At 34.4% G+C, this 21,977-nt stretch overlaps 1 protein-coding gene and 1 long non-coding RNA gene across 2 annotated transcripts in view; both read right to left on the bottom strand.

Moving 5' to 3' along the window:
- Positions 1-468: 468 nt before the first annotated feature.
- On the bottom strand, positions 469-6,705 carry LOC107292032. Its single transcript, XR_001548985.1, has 3 exons — positions 6,577-6,705; positions 3,839-3,980; positions 469-991 (listed from the first exon to the last, which is right to left on the bottom strand). It is a non-coding gene; the product is annotated as an uncharacterized LOC107292032 (long non-coding RNA).
- A 440-nt stretch (positions 6,706-7,145) lies between these two features.
- Positions 7,146-21,977, bottom strand: part of RBBP8 (RB binding protein 8, endonuclease) — a 45,096-nt gene continuing 30,264 nt past the window's right edge. Inside the window, exons 9-19 of the mRNA XM_015821017.1 lie at positions 21,863-21,948; positions 20,277-20,356; positions 18,947-19,760; positions 18,580-18,703; positions 17,897-17,988; positions 15,869-15,983; positions 14,296-14,448; positions 13,982-14,051; positions 13,175-13,271; positions 10,482-10,623; positions 7,146-7,635 (exon numbers count right to left, since the gene is read on the bottom strand). Of these exons, the coding sequence (XP_015676503.1) occupies positions 7,538-7,635; positions 10,482-10,623; positions 13,175-13,271; positions 13,982-14,051; positions 14,296-14,448; positions 15,869-15,983; positions 17,897-17,988; positions 18,580-18,703; positions 18,947-19,760; positions 20,277-20,356; positions 21,863-21,948 (1,871 nt within the window). The 3' untranslated portion in view covers positions 7,146-7,537. The remainder of the gene's footprint in view (positions 7,636-10,481; positions 10,624-13,174; positions 13,272-13,981; positions 14,052-14,295; positions 14,449-15,868; positions 15,984-17,896; positions 17,989-18,579; positions 18,704-18,946; positions 19,761-20,276; positions 20,357-21,862; positions 21,949-21,977) is intronic.

Genomic DNA, 21,977 nt, shown 5'->3' with positions numbered 1-21,977 from the left:
GTTAGGGATTCTGGATAGAAATGAGAAAGACTTGGCAATGCCAATAAGAGGCTTGTCTGTATCCTTTGCTAAGGCAAAATAGGTAAAGAGTGTGGCCAAGACAGGGCCAAGACAGATTTGCCATCACAAATTAGTATTTGCAAAAGCCTTCAAGGTGATTTGCATCCTAAATTCCCTTACATGTAGCACAGGTGATACAAAGTAAATAAAATAAATTACGGCAAAGTGGAATACTTTTTAAAAAAAGAACAGTTGTATAGGAACAAAGAAGTTTCAAGAACAAGCATGCAATTGCTGTTGTAATCAAAAGAAACTGCAAGGATTCCGGGAGTACCATGCGAAGTCATACATGTAAGAGCTCTTGCCAAAAAATTCTATAAGCTATAACAGATTCTAGACGGGCATGCATAGAATAAAATATATGATAAAACTGATGTAAAAAGTCATAATTAAGAAAGTACACTTTATTATATTTTTTTCAAAAATTATTACAAAAAACAAATGGTTACACTTTATTTAAATTATCAAGTGCAAAATAGAAGCACCCTACAAGGTTCCATCTAAAGTTCGTGGAACTATTCTAGACCTGAAATAAGCAGTTGCAACTTTGCTTGGTCCAAAGAAATCACACTAACTTACACCAAGCTTAATTGCAGGGAGCTAAATGTAGACCTCCAAAAGATCAGAAATACACACAAGGTGCAAAATCCATCAAGACACAAAAATGTATCTAGAAATATATTCTTTACATTAAATAGTTGCATTCAGAGGCTATCATTTTCAAATAGAACAAGGGAAGATAATTCCCAGGTCTCTTTATTATTTACCTTTCAAATAAATTCATATAAATATGAATTGAAAAACAATGGCTAGCTTTAAAAATTGTTTCCCTGTTATGTCTTTTGTTCTTTGCCTTTTGGAGAAAACATCACATTATAAGGCTGCCTTCTTTTGGGACGTGGACAGGGAGCAAACTCTTCTTTTATATAACCTAAAAAAACAAAGACAACAAATGTCTACACTATGGTTTTGGTAAAAAAAACCAACACAATTAAATTGTAGTGACCTGAATTTCTGCCAATTTCAATATATAATAATCATAAACAAATCTTCATTAAAAACCCAATTACATAGTATAGTTTTATACTGAAAAACGAAAAAATAAATTAGTAAAATGTCAAAGTAATTTCTTAGATAAACATTTTAAATTTATAGTATTTTAAAAGTTTGATCTAAAAGACTGGGATAAAGGTGTTTTGAATTTCATTCAGAACTTTTATTGCAAAACACTATCTGTGTTCACAGCTATGAAGTGAGTAGGGTGAGGTTCTATTTGTTAATTTATAAGCTTCTTAATTGTTATGAGACGATCGATATTTTGAGATGTTAAAGATAACTTTCTGTGTGCAAATCGACATTTTATGCCACATTTTTTGCAGACTTTCTAAGAAATTTAATAAAGTTTGCTTTCTACAGCATGATGTTTTGAAAAATGAAATTTAAATGGGAAGATTGCCTATGCAATTTTTACTTTATACATGGATTTACTAGATTGCTATAGATAAATTATCAATATTTTGATTCAGCTGTGCCTCAGTAATAGGGAGATAATGCTGATTTGACTGATAGGTTTAAGTTAAGGATTACCAAAAGAATGTGAATTCTCAAAAACTAAATTATAAAAAATGGTTATTATTATTACTGTAATGAAGATTAGTGATATCCTATTAACACACTAAGATTATGAATAAAATTCACGGCAATCAATAGGCATAATATCATTTGTTGTTGTATCTTAAAGTTGCCCTTTCTATATATCTAAATAGCAATTATTAGGTATTATAATAGTTTCAAATAAGCTGTCATATAAACTATGAAACAAAAAATACAGTGTTTCCTGTCCACCAAGTCCTATTCATAACCAACAATGGACAAAACCAAAATACACTAATCTGCTTAGACACCATGATTGTGCAGAGTGACTCAGTCAAGCTGCCTTTGGGCAAATGGAAAAATATTCTTTCTGTCCATCAGATCTACTCTCCCTGCCACTAATTGAAGTCTCTTCAGGCAGGAAATACTTCCTTCAGATTACCAACCTTTAAAAGGTAGCCAGTGAGCTGGCCATCATTGTAAAATTGGAACAGAATTATCCTTGTTTATTGGAGTTAAATTTGTGATGAAATAGCCAGGGACTTGCAGTGGTTCTTCCTTGACTATTTCCTGCCTGAAAAAAGAGGGGGTGTAGTCTCCAGGAGAGGATGAGGACAGTTTTTTTCTGTACGATCTCGGTGTAAGGAAAGCTTTCTTTTTATTTACAGTAGATTCCCCAGGAAGGGAAAGGACACCACAGGACCCCCTCTCAATTGGCGAATCACCTCCCAGTGGTTGAGCGTAGCCCCCCGTTGTGCCACCATTCTCAAGTCATGGATCTGGTTGTGAACTGTAAAAGGTGCACAGACAAGTCTATCATGAGCTCTGTTGCTCTGGTAGTTTTTAATGCCCTCTCTTAGGTATTTGTCACAGCTTGTGGGACAACTTCTGTCTCTATTACCAAAACTCAGACAATGGTGGAAGGAACAGCCATGGCCCTGCTTCCCGAGGCTGTCGGTTTTTGGTTTGCTTCAGTGCTCGCTCCATCCATTCTTTGTGCAGGGCTGATGGGAGCTGCCTGAAGGTAGAGTAAGATACCATGTGTGAAGGTCCTGGGCTGGGAAAAGCTAATGTAATAATTAGGAATAGTGACTCCCACTCTTAAAATACTTGAATTTGCAACAAATCTGTTTCAATGGGTGTTTACACATCTTTAAATCATCTGGATTTTATGATGGCCTATTCTTTCACAGATTCCTCCCAAAAAACCTGTGCAATCATTAAGACACGAGCTTAGATATGCAGGTATGCATTTCCCTTGCTCCTCTCTTGGAATTCACACATCTTTTTTGATACTGCTATATCAGTAGCTCTTTGGTTCTCTTGCTGCATTCTCTTAATGAAACTGAGGGAGATCTGTCTGCTTATGCTAGTCTAAAGTAAATGAATACTGCTGTGCTATCTTCCCAACCTTATAACTTGTTAGTCTTCAGAGAATGACTGCCAAAGGCCTACCTGGTGTTTAGCCTGTATAAGAGTCAGCCCAATGGATGCCACACAGAAGTCTTTTCCTGAATGTCACAACTACTGCTGCTACCCACTGTTTCATTCAGATGTGAGAGGAAGATGTCAAGAAGCCTCCCAATCTGCCATGTATAGCTACTGGCTGCCAGTCACTGCAGTTGGTGCTACCTGGGGCCTCATTTGTCATGGAGCCAAGGATTCCGTTGAGGTCCTGATCTGCCACGGATCTCTTGGTTTCTCTGTTTGCCAAAGTATTCTGAGAAAAGTCTTTGTATTCATGGATTATTCACCCCAATTTTACTGCTTTCTCCCAGTCTCTTTAATTTCCAGATGACATTTGGTTTGTAGTGTCTGATTGTCACATTATTTAGCAGGGATACTGTTTGGGGAATTGCATTTTATTGAATGCCACTTTGCCACCTGTACTTCCAGTCGTTTTTTGTCACCTTCTTAGTAAGTCCTTAAAATGGAGCTGATGGATATGCCACTGGCCCTTCCTAAAGGCCAGAACTAAAGATTAAAAGGGGGAGGTTGTCTTGGAATAGGAAGAAGTTCTGCTTTCTACCTAGGAGAAGTTAGGTTAACCCATTTCCGTGACTTCCATTTTCTGCTTCTTAAGGCAACCACCCTTTGTTGTTTCTAGTCAGATTCCTGCATTACTTTTGGAAACAAAGCTTATTCTCCCATTTTTGTATAGTATTGCTTTATATACAGTAATTACCTCTTTCAACACACATTTGTGTGGAAGGAAATCCAACTTCCCAGAAATTTTCTGGTGTTTCAGGAGGAATATAACGAGATCGATGTCTAGAACAGGTAGCTAGTTTTTTCTCTCTCTCTTCTTCAGGTAAACCTGCATAATACTAAGATATAATAACTAGAAATAAGTAACAAATCAAGGAGAATATTTTAGTAGTAAAACATGGATACTCAACAATATTTAATACCTATCAACGTATTTCTGAATCTCTTATTTGTGCTGTTTGCATATTGTGTTTTTAGATACAAAATGAATCCCACACTTTTGGGTTAATGTATTTTCCAAATTAGCAATCCCCAAGCAATAGAAAGCTGTCTGTACAATACTTATATTCTTAATGGTATATTGTAGCATATTTTTTCTTCTTTCTAAACTCTTTCTAAAACTTTGAAAACAACATTCAAAAAAGAAGTGCTAATCCAGGCAAAAGTCAATTAAGCATAACTTCTCCTGTCTTGTTTATTTTGATTTAGAAGTCTTTTGCCTCTCACATTATCACTTTGGTATCATGACATGCTGACATTACAACATACATCTATGAAAACATTAATTTTGGATTGTTTATACTGAACACATTTTTTTATAAATGCTTTAGATGTTTTGTCCATATGTTTAACGTTTTTAGAGTAGTGAAAAAAGTTCCTAACTATTTTTAATCTAACAGCACTAACAATCACTTGCCAAAATGTAACAAGAACCAAGTTCCTGGAGAGAAGAAACCTTGCCTGTGCAGGGACAGGAAATTAAAACTGTTCACACACAAACCTTGGCAAAAAACAAAACAAAACACAAAGCTGCTTTTATGTCCTGTTTCTTTCTTCATTCAAGACTCCAGATTCTGCATGTTTTAGAGAACAGAATTAAGCTTCATCATGGACTAAAATGTTGTACCTTAAACAGCAAACACTAGCAACAATCTTATTTACTAAATAAGTTTCTTATTTTAAAGATTCCATTTCAGAAAAATATTGATGAGGATTTTTTAAGATGGTTGAAATAAACATTTAAAATTGAATCATTACTGAATTTTTGAAAGACACGGTATAGTATAATACTGATATATAACCTCAAAACAAGTTGTACAGAATATTAATAAATGAATTTCATGTACTCTCATATGGAAGTAATTTACCTCTTATTATTTAAGGCAAATATACTCAAATGAGAATAGCAGTATATACATTTTTCATATATAATGTTCTCTCCAATAATGAAATGGTATAATTATTATATGAATAGTCGCTCTTAATAAGCCCAATTCTGAAAGCCCTCAAGGGCCATAAGGAAGACTTCTGAAGTGAAAACAAGGGAACTACAGCAGTGGTGCCAGAAATCAGAAGAGCAAGTTGAGGAATCTCCTGTGATTGGGGACACTCACAAGAATTTTCCACGGTAAATTCAGTGATACGTTTCTAAAAATTAGCAAAAACTCCATTGGAACACTGGTGGTGGTTTCTTCACGCAGGCTGGTTGCTCCCTACCTTACACATAATTTGGGGGGAGGGGACAATTATCATATTGGTCCCTTAATTGTTCCGTTATATTAAGCCGTACGGTGGTTCATTTATTTTTGATTTGACATGCAATCCCAAATCGATGGATTATAGGTCAATGTGAATATATTTAATTTTGCAAGATCGAATCTGGGTCGGTCATCAGGACCAGAGATTTACTTTTCGAGCTTTTGGACCCATGTTGGAGCCCATCTTCAGGGAATTTCTCTCTACTGGAATATGTGCTTTGGGCTATTCTGTGAGTTGTGTTTATACTTAGTTTTTCACATTTCTCCATAGGACTTGCTGTTTTAATCCCTCATCATTTTTAGCTATCTTCCTCTAGTTACAAGTCAGTTTTATCTATATTATTTTCAAAATATATGACTAAGAATTGACACAGTACTTCACATATATTCTAACTATATGCAGGTCAATTCACAAAGGCAGACAGGCTGATATTCAAAAGTATTGCTTAATAAGTTTCACTAAGCCGTGGTGGCTCAGTGGTTAGAATGCAGTATTTCAGGCTAATTCTGCTGACTGCTGACAGTTCAGTTCTCACCAGCTTAAGATTGACTCAGCCTTCCATCCTTCCAAGGTTGGTAAAATGAGGACCCAGATTGTTGGGGGCAATATGCTGACTCTGTAAACCGCTGAGAAGGCTGTAAAGCACTGTGAAGCGGTATATAGGTTTAAGTGCTCTTGCTATTTATGTAGTAATTCCTTAATACTATAAGTTTCTTTGCATTTGAAAATTGGGATATAAATACATATTCAAAAAACAAGTATACAGGTAATCCTCAACTTACAACCATTCATTTAATGACTGTTCGAAGTTACAATGGCACTGAAAAAAAGTGACTTATGACCGATTTTCACACTTATGGGCATTGCAGCATCCCCATGGTAATCTGATAAAAATTGGGACGCTGGGCAACTGACATGTATTAATGATGGTGGAAGTGTCCTGCGATCATGTGATCTTTTGCAACCTTCAGACAAGCCAAATCAAAGGGAAGCCAGATTCACTTAACAAGTGTGTTATTAATTTAACAACTGCAACGATTCACTTAACCCTGACAAGAAAATTTGTAAAATGGGGCAAAACTCACTTAACAATTGTCTTGCTCAGCAATGGAAATTTTGGGCTCAAGTGTGGTCGTAAGTCAAGGACTACCTGTATAAGATCCACTGTATACTTACTATTTCACATTCTTTACAAGTGTGGCCAGGTAATTTTCTTCTTTCTTCTTTTTTCCGCACAACTTCAATGTGAGGAAAATCCAGTACAAGATCTGTTCTGCAATGTAAGCAGAGAAAGACAAGGATCTAAACTTTATGTTGCTAAAAAATTGCATAAGCTATCCATGGGACAAAATTTGATTTTGTCCCTAACTATAAATATTCACAATACAGACAACAATCATGACAACACTCTAGCAGTTATAGTATTTCTGAATATATTTCCAGTTTTATATTTATGTATTTGATTGCTATAATGCAAATAATGAAAAGAAAAAAGGACACAATTAGAATAGCTAAAGTTCTATTTTTTGAATTTGAATTTTATTATATTTATACCCCGCCCTTCTCCCGGAGGACTCAGGGCGGCTTACAGCCAGTTTAAAAACAACTAATACAATACAATACAAAATTTAAGAAAATGATTAAAAATAAATATTTAAATAGGCCGCTTCTACTAAAATTTAGTTAAAACCAATTTAAAATACCCCTAGGCCAGTCCTGCCCGNAAAAATTATTACAAAAAACAAATGGTTACACTTTATTTAAATTATCAAGTGCAAAATAGAAGCACCCTACAAGGTTCCATCTAAAGTTCGTGGAACTATTCTAGACCTGAAATAAGCAGTTGCAACTTTGCTTGGTCCAAAGAAATCACACTAACTTACACCAAGCTTAATTGCAGGGAGCTAAATGTAGACCTCCAAAGGATCAGAAATACACACAAGGTGCAAAATCCATCAAGACACAAAAATGTATCTAGAAATATATTCTTTACATTAAATAGTTGCATTCAGAGGCTATCATTTTCAAATAGAACAAGGGAAGATAATTCCCAGGTCTCTTTATTATTTACCTTTCAAATAAATTCATATAAATATGAATTGAAAAACAATGGCTAGCTTTAAAAATTGTTTCCCTGTTATGTCTTTTGTTCTTTGCCTTTTGGAGAAAACATCACATTATAAGGCTGCCTTCTTTTGGGACGTGGACAGGGAGCAAACTCTTCTTTTATATAACCTAAAAAAACAAAGACAACAAATGTCTACACTATGGTTTTGGTAAAAAAAAACAAAACAACACAATTAAATTATAGTGACCTGAATTTGTGCCAGTTTCAATATATAATAATCATAAACAAATCTTCATTAAAAACCCAATTACGTAGTATAGTTTTATACTGAAAAACAAAAAAATAAATTAGTAAAATGTCAAAGTAATTTCTTAGATAAACATTTTAAATTTACAGTATTTTAAAAGTTTGATCTAAAAGACTGGGCTAAAGGTGTTTTGAATTTCATTCAGAACTTTTATTGCAAAACACTATCTGTGTTCACAGCTATGAAGTGAGTAGGGTGAGGTTCTATTTGTTAATTTATAAACTTCTTAATTGTTATGAGACGATCGATATTTTGAGGTTAAAGGTAACTTTCTGTGTGCAAATCGACATTTTATGCCACATTTTTTGCAGACTTTCTAAGAAATTTAATAAAGTTTGCTTTCTACAGCATGATGTTTTGAAAAATGAAATTTAAATGGGAAGATTGCCTATGCAATTTTTACTTTGTACATGGATTTACTAGATTGCTATAGATAAATTATCAATATTTTGAATCAGCTGTGCCTCAGTAATAGGGAGATAATGCTGATTTGACCGATAGGTTTAAGTTAAGGATTACCAAAAGAATGTGAATTCTCAAAAACTAAATTATAAAAAATGGTTATTATTATTACTGTAATGAAGATTAGTGATATCCTATTAACACACTAAGATTATGAATAAAATTCACGGCAATCAATAGGCATATTATCATTTGTTGTTGTATCTTAAGGTTGCCCTTTCTATATATCTAAATAGCAATTATTAGGTATTATAATAGTTTCAAATAAGCTGTCATATAAACTATGAAACAAAAAATACAGTGTTTCCTGTCCACCAAGTCCTATTCATAACCAACAATGGACAAAACCAAAATACACTAATCTGCTTAGACACCATGATTGTGCAGAGTGACTCAGTCAAGCTGCCTTTGGGCAAATGGAAAAATATTCTTTCTGTCCATCAGATCTACTCTCCCTGCCACTAATTGAAGTCTCTTCAGGCAGGAAATACTTCCTTCAGATTACCAACCTTTAAAAGGTAGCCAGTGAGCTGGCCATCATTGTAAAATTGGAACAGAATTATCCTTGTTTATTGAAGTTAAATTTGTGATGAAATAGCCAGGGATTTGCAGTGGTTCTTCCTTGACTATTTCCTGCCTGAAAAAAAGAGGGGGTGTAGTCTCCAGGAGAGGATGAGGACAGTTTTTTTCTGTACGATCTCGGTGTAAGGAAAGCTTTCTTTTTATTTACAGTAGATTCCCCAGGAAGGGAAAGGACACCACAGGATCCCCTCTCAATTGGCGAATCACCTCCCAGTGGTTGAGCATAGCCCCCCGTTGTGCCACCATTCTCAAGTCATGGATCTGGTTGTGAACTGTAAAAGGTGCACAGACAAGTCTATCATGAGCTCTGTTGCTCTGGTAGTTTTTAATGCCCTCTCTTAGGTATTTGTCACAGCTTGTGGGACAACTTCTGTCTCTATTACCAAAACTCAGACAATGGTGGAAGGAACAGCCATGGCCCTGCTTCCCGAGGCTGTTGGTTTTTGGTTTGCTTCAGTGCTCGCTCCATCCATTCTTTGTGCAGGGCTGATGGGAGCTGCCTGAAGGTAGAGTAAGATACCATGTGTGAAGGTCCTGGGCTGGGAAAAGCTAATGTAATAATTAGGAATAGTGACTCCCACTCTTAAAATACTTGAATTTGCAACAAATCTGTTTCAATGGGTGTTTACACATCTTTAAATCATCTGGATTTTATGATGGCCTATTCTTTCACAGATTCCTCCCAAAAAACCTATGCAATCATTAAGACACGAGCTTAGATATGCAGGTATGCATTTCCCTTGCTCCTCTCTTGGAATTCAAACATCCCTTTTTCTGATACTGCTATATCAGTAGCTCTTTGGTTCTCTTGCTGCATTCTCTTAATGAAACTGAAGGAGATCTGTCTGCTTGTGCTAGTCTAGAGTAAATGAATACTGCTGTGCTATCTTCCCAACCTTATAACTTGTTAGTCTTCAGAGAATGACTGCCAAAGGCCTACCTGGTGTTTAGCCTGTATTAGAGTCAGCCCAATGGATGCCACACAGAAGTCTTTTCCTGAATGTCACAACTACTGCTGCTACCCACTGTTTCATTCAGATGTGAGAGGAAGATGTCAAGAAGCCTCCCAATCTGCCATGTATAGCTACTGGCTGCCAGTCACTGCAGTTGGTGCTACCTGGGGCCTCATTTGTCATGGAGCCAAGGAGTCCGTTGAGGTCCTGATCTGCCACAGATCTCTTGGTTTCTCTGTTTGCCAAAGTATTCTGAGAAAAGTCTTTGTATTCATGGATTATTCACCCCAATTTTACTGCTTTCTCCCAGTCTCTTTAATTTCCAGATGACATTTGGTTTGTAGTGTCTGATTGTCACATTATTTAGCAGGGATACTGTTTGGGGAATTGCATTTTATTGAATGCCACTTTGCCACCTGTACTTCCAGTCGTTTTTTGTCACCTTCTTAGTAAGTCCTTAAAATGGAGCTGATGAATATGCCACTGGTCCTTCCTAAAGGCCAGAACTAAAGATTAAAAGGGGGAGGTTGTCTTGGAATAGGAAGAAGTTCTACTTTCTACCTAGAAGTTAGGTTAACCCATTTCTGTGACTTCCATTTTCTGCTTCTTAAAGCAACCACCCTTTGTTGTTTCTAGTCAGATTCCTGCATTACTTTTGGAAACAAAGCTTATTCTCCCGTTTTTGTATAGTCTTGCTTTATATAATTACCTCTTTCAACACACATTTGTGTGGAAGGAAATCCAACTTCCCAGAAATTTTCTGGTGTTTCAGGAGGAATATAACGAGATCGATGTCTAGAACAGGTAGCTAGTTTTTTCTCTCTCTCTTCTTCAGGTAAACCTGCATAATACTAAGATATAATAACTAGAAATAAGTAACAAATCAAGGAGAATATTTTAGTAGTAAAACATGGATACCCAACAATATTTAATACCTATCAACATATTTCTGAATCTCTTATTTGTGCTGTTTGCATATTGCGTTTTTAGATACAAAATGAATCCCACACTTTTGGGTTAATGTATTTTCCAAATTAGCAATCCCCAAGCAATAGAAAGCTGTCTGTACAATACTTATATTCTTAATGGTATATTGTAGCATATTTTTTCTTCTTTCTAAACTCTTTCTAAAACTTTGAAAACAACATTCAAAAAAGAAGTGCTAATCCAGACAAAAGTCAATTAAGCATAACTTTTCCTGTCTTGTTTATTTTGATTTAGAAGTCTTTTGCTTCTCACATTATCACTTTGGTATCATGACATGCTGACATTACAACATACATCTATGAAAACATTAATTTTGGATTGTTTATACTGAACAAATTTTTTTATAAATGCTTTAGATGTTTTGTCCATATGTTTAACGTTTTTAGAGTAGTGAGAAAAGTTCCTAACTATTTTTAATCTAACAGTTAGCACTAACAATCACTTGCCAAAATGTAACAAGAACCAAGTTCCTGGAGAGAAGAAACCTTGCCTGTGCAGGGACAGGAAATTAAAACTGTTCACACACAAACCTTGGCAAAAAACAAAACAAAACACAAAGCTGCTTTTATGTCCTGTTTCTTTCTTCATTCAAGACTCCAGATTCTGCATGTTTTAGAGAACAGAATTAAGCTTCATCATGGACTAAAATGTTGTACCTTAAACAGCAACCACTAGCAACAATCTTATTTACTAAAGTAAGTTTCTTATTTTAAAGATTCCATTTCAGAAAAATATTGATGAGGATTTTTTAAGATGGTTGAAATAAGCATTTAAAATTGAATCATTACTGAATATATAACCTCAAAACAAGTTGTACAGAATATTAATAAATGAATTTCATGTACACTCTCATATGGAAGTAATTTACCTGTTATTATTTAAGGCAAATATACTCAAATGAGAATAGCAGTATATACCTTTTTCATAGATAATGTTCTCTCCAATAATGAAATGGTATAATTATTATATGAATAGTCGCTCTTAATAAGCCCAATTCTGAAAGCCCTCAAGGGCCATAAGGAAGATTTCTGAAGTGAAAACAAGGGAACTACAGCAGTGGTGCCAGAAATCAGAAGAGCAAGTTGAGGAATCTCCTGTGATTGGGGACACTCACAAGAATTTTCCATGGTAAATTCAGTGATATGTTTCTAAAAATTGGCAAAATCTCCATTGGAACATTGGTGGTGGTTTGTTCACGCAGGCTGGTTGCTCCCTACCTTACACATAATTTGGGGGGGACAATTATCATATTGGTCCCTTAATTGTTCCCACGTTATACTAAGCCGTACGGTGGTTCATTTATTTTTGATTTGATATGCAATCTCAAATCGATGGATTATAGGTCAATGTGAATATATTTAATTTTGCAAGATCGAATCTGGGTTGGTCATCAGGACCAGAGATTTACTTTCCGAGCTTTTGGACCCATGCTGGAGCCCATCTTCAGGGAACTTCTCTCTACTGGAATATGTGCTTTGGACTATTCTGTGAGTTGTGTTTATACTTAGTTTTTCACATTTCTCCATAGGACTTGCTGTTTTAATCCCTCATCATTTTTAGCTACCTTCCTCTAGTTACAAGTCAGTTTTATCTATATTATTTTCAAAATATATGACTAAGAATTGACACAGTACTTCACATATATTCTAACTATATGCAGGTCAATTCACAGAGGCAGACAGGCTAATATTCAAAAGTATTGCTTAATAAGTGGTTAGAATGCAGTATTGCAGGCTAATTCTGCTGACTGCCGACAGTTCAATTCTCACCAGCTTAAGGTTGACTCAGCCTTCCATCCTTCCAAGGTTGGTAAAATGAGGACCCAGATTGTTGGGGGCAATATGCTAACTCTGTAAACCGCTTAGAAAGGGCTTTAAAGCACTGTGAAGCGGTATATAGGTTTAAGTGCTCTTGCTATTTATGTAGTAATTCCTTAATACTATAAGTTTATTTGCATTTGAAAATTGGGATATAAATACATATTCAAAAAACAAGTATACAGGTAATCCACAACTTACAACCATTCATTTAATGACTGTTCGAAGTTACAATGGCACTGAAAAAAAGTGACTTATGACCAATTTTCACACTTATGGGCATTGCAGCATCCCCATGGTAATCTGATAAAAATTGGGATGCTGTGCAACTGACATGTATTAATGATGGTGGCAGTGTCCTGCGATCATGTGATCGCCTTTTGCAACCTTTAGACAAGCCAAATCAAAGGGAAGCCAGATTCACTTAACAAGTGTGTTATTAATTTAACAACTGCAATGATTCACTTAACTCTGACAAGAAAATTTGTAAAATGGGGCAAAACTCACTTAACAATTGTCTTGCTCAGCAATGGAAATTTTGGGCTCAAGTGTGGTCGTAAGTCAAGGACTACCTGTATAAGATCCACTGTATACTTACTATTTCACATTCTTTACAAGTGTGGCCAGGTAATTTTCTTCTTTCTTCTTTTTTCCGCACAACTTCAATGTGAGGAAAATCCAGTACAAGATCTGTTCTGCAATGTAAGCAGAGAAAGACAAGGATCTAAACTTTATGTTGCTAAAAAATTGCATAAGCTATCCATGGGACAAAATTTGATTTTGTCCCTAACTATAAATATTCACAATACAGACAACAATCATGACAACACTCTAGCAGTTATAGTATTTCTGAATATATTTCCAGTTTTATATTTATGTATTTGATTGCTATAATGCTATAATGTTGCTAAAAAATTGCATAAGCTATCCATGGGACAAAATTTGATTTTGTCCCTAACTATAAATATTCACAATACAGACAACAATCATGACAACACTCTAGCAGTTATAGTATTTCTGAATATATTTCCAGTTTTATATTTATGTATTTGATTGCTATAATGCAAATAATGAAAAGAAAAAAGGACACAATTAGAATAGCTAAAGTTCTATTGATATCAGAATGACTTCCCTATATTAGCCAAACGTTGGCAGACTACTGAACATATTTTTTGGGGAAGAGAAATTCCAAAATTAAAAATATCTCCTGGAGAGGTATTTTATTTGTGTGAAATTAAAAAAAATAACTCTTCAAAATATTTTATATTTTTTATTTGATTATTTTTAGGAATATTTTCAAAGTTGATTAAATTCTTTAAAATTAAACTTTAATTTTGCCATATTATCATCTGTGGGAAAATGTAACTAATATTTATATTCTGAGGAAACTTGATTCCATAAATACCTTTCACCTCTTTTAAAATATGGTTCCACAAAAGCCTTCTGTTTCATTTTATTTTGCTTGTCTCCTTCCCCTGAAAACATATAGATTAAGCCATAAACAATACTGGAAAGAATATGATATAATTATAAATGTAACTGAAGTAATATGACTACAGTAAACTAGATTTATAACCATTTGTAACAATGAATACATTTTCTCTGAGTATCAAAGTTAGTTTTTTAAAACAATGTTTTTATGTGCATTCAGAATAAAGAAATTATTTGTCTTCAGCCACAGATAATGAATTACAGATAGTCTAATAACAAGTAAAATACTTTGTATGGTTCTTTTTTCTTTTCCTTCTTCCTCAGAAGAATTCTTATGGTCACATTCTGGAAGATTGTCATCTTCTAAATAGGATTCATATTCTTCATAAGTTGTCTGATCAAATATTTCTGTTAAGGTATCCTTTTCTCTTTTTACTTCTTCTACAAATACAAGTAACAATAAGTATTAGCAATCAACATGACTATCTATGCCCAATAAACTTAAAAATATTAGTTTTTAGTAGGACATAAACACATTCCCATCTGAGTTTTCTTCTTTAAAAAGATGGGTGAAAGTTATATATTAGTTCTAAGAGACTCCTAGCATTGTTTTAAATGGATGGCTTTAACTATTGATTTAATTCTATTACTTTATTAAACATGTAAAAAAAATCCCGCTGTGAGGGAGATGAGCAGTTTTAAAATGTGATAAATAAATAAATGAATAAATATTTTAACTGCATTTAATGTCACCAGACTAGATGCAAAAGAAAATGATGTAGGCAGATTACTATTTCATATACACATACTCAGTTTGTTAAAGCTAATGTTTTTTTTTCCAAAATCCAAATTAATGTGTGTACTAATAGTGCATGAGAGAATTTACAGGTAATCCTCCAGTTATGATAGGAATCGGGACTGCTATGCCCATGTCTTCAGTTCTTGTAGTCTTCAGTTCTTGTAGCCAGCCACAGCCCATTTATATTTGAAAACCCTTTTTACTCCATATACTTGTGTTATGTGGCTACTCATCCCTCCTCACCCAGCACTTATGGCCTTGTCTTCCTACAGCTGGTTTATAGAACTCCACCTGGGTTGTTGCATGCAGTAAGTTTGCTTCTGTTGCTTCTTTGCAGACTCTGGTCAGGTTCGCCCTCCCCTCTCCCAATCCTTTGGCTCTGTCTCAGTTAGTCTTGCTCCAAAGGCTGCCATTTCTTCTTAAGATTGCCACTGAGTTGCTTGCTTTGGACTTTCCTTGTTTTGCTACAGTCTTACTGGCTTAATTCCTTTGCCACCACACCTATACACGCTCTGTGTTTCTTATCTGTTTAATGGGATGCTCTCCAATGAAATAGAAGATGGAGCTGATTTAAACCTCTTTCCCACACAGTGCTGAAACTCTGGATCTCAAGAGGGAAGGAGAAATGTAGCTTATTGGGGCAGTGAGTTTACCCTTTCACAGTGGGCTTTTCACGCACTACCATCATTCCCTATTAACTGTGATCCTGATGCAATTGCTGTTTTGATGCATCTATGGAGTGGAATCACAAATCCCCATAGGTAGAGATACATTAATATGATCACCTGCCTCCAGAAGTGGTGAATGCTCCAACACTGGAAGTTTTTAAGAAGAGACTGGACAGCCATTTGTCTGAAATGGTATAGGGTTTCCTGCCTGAGCAGGGGGTTGGACTAGATGACCTCCAAGGTCCCTTCCAACTTTATTATTATTATTATTATTATTATTATTATTATTATTATTATTATTATTATTATTATTATTATTATTATTATTATTATTATTATTATGCCTTTATTATCTGAATAATAAAAAAATTATATTAAACAAAAATAAACTTACCTGGATTGCTTATTTCTTTCTGTCTTTGCTTTTTCATTCTTAATAGAATACTATCACTGATATACGTATGGTCCATGTCCAGGGTCTCTGACCCGATTCTTGTTTGAGTTCCTTCCTTTTAATTAACAGAATTAAAGATAACTATGATAGACAAAATTAAAATATCACTCCTAAAATTCAACTATATTTTTTATAAATATTCAATAAATCTAAATCAACATTTTAAAAGCAAATATTATACTTATCATCTTTTTAGCTTCTAGAACAATCCCAAATCTTTTGGAGGTGCAGCATACAAAGCAGCTGCATAATCTGCAAATTCTGATCAAAGCCTCAATAATATTTGTGTTTTCCAAAGGTTGGAAATTCATAGCGTTTTTTATATGTTAAAGAAATATAAGCATGATTTGGAGTTTCTAGCAAATAAACTTCATTGAGCACTTCTATAAATGAAGAGAATTATATCAATTTTGTTTAGAATTGATACAGGAATGGAATTATATTTTCATGGAAATTCAAAGAAGCAAAAAAACAAAGGAGTAATACTGTACTTCGGGCAATTTCATTATACAAAATAAAATTTAAATTAAATTTTGAATTTCTCTACTTTAGGCTTATATCTTAAATATTTATCCATAATTATAATGTGTAGGTACGCACAATTCAGTTTGTACCTATCTGCAATAGATTGAACAAGATTCTGAAGTATCTCTTCTCATTTACAAAACCAAAGTACTTTTAACATGAATGTAATCCAGTCTGATTAGGATTGCATATATATTGGTGATCTATATAGGTAAGATATATAGGCAAACATTTGCTGCCAAAAAACCTGCTTGGATACAGTATTTTTTTTCAAGGATGACATTACTAGTGGCATGTCAGAATGAAGATATTCTTCATACAATTCTCTAAAACAAGGAATTCCTACATTCAGTCTTTCATATAAATATCACAAGCAGATTATAAATGAAAAGTCATAAAGGAGGTTTCTAAACTATCAGTGTTTCTAAAGATATATTTTGAAAACTTTTCATATTTTTAATGGATTATAATATCCAAAATATAAAAAAGAAGATAATACTTTTGGTGAGAACAAAGAAGATATATTAAAGGAAACTTTTTGGATGAGAAGTTGGAATATCATTTTCTTGGTAGATAATCATCAAGTAGTCCTTGACTTATGACTGTAATTGAGCTCATAATTTCAATTGTAAGTCATGCTGGTGGTTAAGGGGGTTATCATGTGACTGACCTAACCTCACAACTTTTTTGTGGTGGTCGTTAAGCATTTTTCTAGCAAAAAACCCAACCTAAATCGGGTCACATGACCACAGAATGCCACAAACATGCAACTTCTTGTGCCAGCTGTACCCTCATGCTTTAGTCATCTCTCAGCTGAACTACTGCAACATGGGGCTGCCCTTGAAGAGTATTTGGAAACTACAACTGATACAGAATTCAGCAGCATGGACAGTTCTAGAGGCTTCCTGGGTGGCTGGTTCTTAACTTTTAATCTTTTATTCTAATTTTAATTGTTTTTTAGCACTTTTCAACTTTGTTGTTATATTGCAAGCCGCCCAGAGTCACTGCATTAGTGAGATGGGTGGCATAGAAATTTAACAAACAAGCAAATGTGGGCCAGTTGCTGAGCACCCAAAGTGCAATCTGATGACTGCATGGGGGGGGGGGGTGTAGAGGAACTTTGAATCAAGTTGTAAGTCCCTTTTGGGAGGTCCATTGTAACTTTGAATGGTCATTAAGTGAGGATTAACTGTACATGTTTAGAGATTTTAATAACATGAAACAGATTCTATGCTATAAGAAGCACTGTTTCAATGTGAAATTATGTTTAGGAATTAGCTGTAAAACTTTGCATTATCAATAATTAAATGTATATCATTTTTATTTAGTCTAAAATTTACTTTCAAGAAAAAATGATACTGTTTCGTTTTATTTCATTCTTAATAGATCAAGAGTCTAATTTATTCAGGGGTGTTCAATGAGCAAAACTTTAAAATCCCTTACTTTTGTGTCAATCAGAGTAACGTCCATTTTGTATTGAGAAAGGTCAGCTCCTGGATCTATACTCCATTGTACATTTTCCAAAGGTATTTTATCTGGAAAAGAAATCAGAAGTTTTAAGTGTCATGACTGTCTATAGTAACAAAATTCCACACATACAGTAGATATAAAATACAATTCGTAGCCTGTACAATTATAGACTTCAGGTGTCATAAAAATAAAAAGCTATACATGAGAATATGCAAGTAGTAAATTAAGAGAATATCCCAGAAAGAAAGATAGCATGGGAAGATCAATAGCTAGAAGCATGTTTTGGTTATAATAATGCCAGCAATAATACCAGAGTGTATTGTATTACATTACAATACCAGAGAGAATAATGCTAGATAGCCAGTTTCATGTAGTGGTTAAGGAATCAAGCTAGAAACTGGGAAAACCTGAGATCTTGTCCTGCCTTGGACATGAAACCAGCTGGGTGACCTTGGGCCAGTGACTTTCTCTCAGCTCTAGGAAAGAGTAATGGCAAATTATTTCTGAAAAACCTTGCGAAGAAAATTGCAGGGACCTAACCAGGCAGTCTCCGAGGATCAGATCAGAACAGAACAGAAAAAAAAAACGAGCAAAGGAGTTAGATTCAAAGCCTGTGATAGTTCTATTCATTTATAAATTTATGAGTAAAAAGATACCTTGCTCAAGTTGTGTGATTTTTGTCACCCTGCAAGGATTTGGCTGAAGTACTGATGCTGGCTCACCCATTCCATGTCCTGATCTTATTCTCTTCCGTATTGGTTCATGATCACCAGCAACCTCCTGCCAAAACAACTGAGAATAAACAACATACAAGTACTGATTTTTAGTATAGAATTACTATCTGCCTATGCATATTTTCAGTTGCATATATCTTCTGACCATCAAACGTATATGCAGAAACAAAAGTACTCTCCCTATGTATCTTGCAAAATCTCTACAGGAAAAAATTAATTCAGTTTCTCAAAAAAAACTCATTTCAGATAATGGTGAATTATAAAATAAATGCTTTAGTCACATACTTACTTTTATACTGTCATCATTTTGCAAAGATGGATTAGAAAACTTAGCAATTTCTTCTTTTACTTCATGCTCTTTCACTGGGGACATTTTGGTAAGAGATTTTAGTATTGCTTCTTGTATGCAGGGATTCTCTTGTGAATCTTTGTTCACTATGGAATTGCTATTGGTGATTTTAGAAGAAGAGTCTTTCACTAGAGGTTGAAAAACATCATGGAGAGTTGCCTGCCTCATCTTTATCTTGGAACTTTCAGCAATTATTTTTTCACAGTGAAAATCGGAGAAGCGATCAGACAGATCCAAAGGTTTATCAGTCGTGTTATCTCTGGCAGTAGGAGAAACATCTGCATGGGAGGGAAAAGCATTTTCTTTTTCACAGCGGATTACATGGTTGCTCTTCTCATCATTTTTTTTCCTTCTGGAACATCTGTTCCCTAACAGTTTCTGTGATGCAAGGAAGCCGCCTTTGATGACGTCACTTTTATCCAGATGTGTATTGGTCACACATGTTATGGGTTCCTCTGAATTCTGTTTCAAAGCCACTTGCCTACCAACTGAAGTTTGATTGAGAACTGTTGCTATTTCAGTCCCAAGGCTCATAAAAGCAATGTCTTCAGATTTTGATCTCACTTTCTCAGATCTTAAAAGGGAAGAGTTATTGATGGATCTGTTTTTCAGATTTGATTTTTTCTCAGCTGCTACAACAGATGGGGAGAAACCTAAGCTACTTTTAATATTGGCAGATGCCCCGAAAACAGGAGAAGGTATCTTGGAATCCCATGTTGAAAGTGAAGAAGGATCCTCAGATGGATTGGAAAATCTAAATAGAATTAAGTTTTATAAATAAATAAGTTTAAAGGAAATTACAAAACAAGACTCATTTGCTTGCAAGTATGTTTAATGATTTTGGTATATCTATTATTTATAACATGTTCCCATAAAAATTATTTAGGCTGATTACATTTTAAAAAGTTAAAATCTTTGAAATGTATGAGCATTTATGAGTAAGAATTAAAAGGATTAAAATTAATAATACAACAGGTTCATAAGTTGAGCAGCAGACTCAGGTACTTAGGGAATCGTGAAAAAGCTGTTAAAGACACATTAACAACATTATAGAAACATATAAGTAAGTAGCAGGCAATCTTCTGTAGGAAAGGAATTTTTAAAACCAGGTATTGTCTTTAAGAATAATATGCTCCTAGTAGTTACCCACTTATCACATGTAACAGGCTAAATTATTTATAGGAATGTATCCAAATATAATCCTAAAGTATCAATAAACACGTGGGAGAATATGATCTTTCCATTCTTAAAAAAAAAAAGGAAGACTCACTCTAAATTGTCGCTATTACTTTTATAATACCCTTGAACCAATTGTTTTCTTGCAGCTCCAAGTGGTTTCCTGCGAGGTTCCTATGGAACAAAAAAAATATGATTTCAGCAATAATTCCAATATTGCACAATATAATTTTCTAATGGGCCCCAATTATATTTATTCACTTAAGAAAGTGAATATAACTGAACAAAGAATATTAATATTAATTCAAAATCTTAAGACCAGACCAACAAACTGGTTGAAAGAAGACAATCATCCCAGATACAAACAGTGTACAAAGCACAGAATTATCATATGTACATATATAGAGTTCGTTTTAAAATTTTTAATTCTCAGTGAGATTTGTGGGATGAAAAAGGGGGAATAAAGTACATATAGAACCTTGAATACTGAAAATTTGAGTGAACTGTATATGATACCTAACTGTTCCTTGGCTTCCTAACCAAGTATTTTGTAGTCCTCAACTTATGACCAAAATTGCACTCAAAATTTCCATGACTAAGCAAGACAGTTGTTAAGTGAATTTTGCCCCACTTTACGATCTTTCTTGCCACAGTTGTTAAGTGAATCACCGCAGTTGTTAAGATGATTGTTAAGTGAATCTGGCTTCATCATTGACTTTACTTGTCAGAAGGTTGCAAAAGATGATCACATGACCCCAGGACACTGCAACCATCATAAATACATGCCAGTTGCCAAGTGTCCAAATTTTGATCACGTGATCACGTGGGTGCTGCAACAGTCGTTAAGTATGAAAAATGGTCATAAGTCACTTTTTCCCCGTGCCATTGTAACTTCGAACAGTCACTAAACAAATGGTTATAAGTTGAGGATTACCTGTTTACTTGGTTTTAAAAATGTATTTATACCTAATTTTCAAATGCAAATAAATTTATTTGTGTATTACTAAGGAATTAGTACATGAATGAAACTTTTGTTGAGCAGTACTTTTGAATATTAGCCTATCTGCCTCTGTGAATTATCCTGCATATAGTTAAAATATATTTGAAGAACTTGGTCAGTTGTTGATACTACTTGTATTAAAAATATTCAGCATGCCTTCTCAAACCTAGTTCTGAGAGCACAGGATTTTTTATACAATGTTCATGCTTATTAAAAATGAATTATGTTCCAAAACTATAACTAAGGAACTACTGTCAAACAATGAAGTTATATTTATTCAGCAAAGAAATGCATATAGCAGTGCAAAAGGATTGGTATCTATTCCTTCATGCTTATTTCTAGTCATTTGCTTTCTAGCAAATTGAGGCCAAGCATTCCTGTAATTTTGTTTAAAAAATTATGCAGATGTAGGAATGATGTAATCATTTCCCTTGGTATAATGAAAACGTACAGGTAAGACTGCAATTTTTAGAATCTACATTCTTATTTAGCTTTCTGGGAAAAGATCAGAAGAATCCATTATAAATTACATATGTCTGATTGCTTTATGTACTGTGCTTAACAGCTGGTGTTATGTTTTGTAAGTCATTAGATGAAATAAGGAAAAGGAACAAAACTCTTCTGTATGAAAATTAATATCTCAAATAGACTTTGTGATAGAGCATAAAAATAGTACTTACATGTTCATCACATTCAAGTGTTTCTGCAACAACTGCCTTGAAATTAAAATGCATTGTATTGGGACATTCTTCTTTCACTTCTTTGCCTGTACCAATGGAAAAGGAAATATCAGCA

This window comes from Protobothrops mucrosquamatus, unplaced genomic scaffold, assembly GCF_001527695.2.
Source record: "Protobothrops mucrosquamatus isolate PMUCROS unplaced genomic scaffold, P.Mucros_1.0 scaffold_11, whole genome shotgun sequence".
Lineage (NCBI taxonomy): Eukaryota > Metazoa > Chordata > Lepidosauria > Squamata > Viperidae > Protobothrops > Protobothrops mucrosquamatus.
Note: the sequence above shows the minus strand (reverse complement) of the source record. Positions and strands in the feature narration are given on the sequence as shown.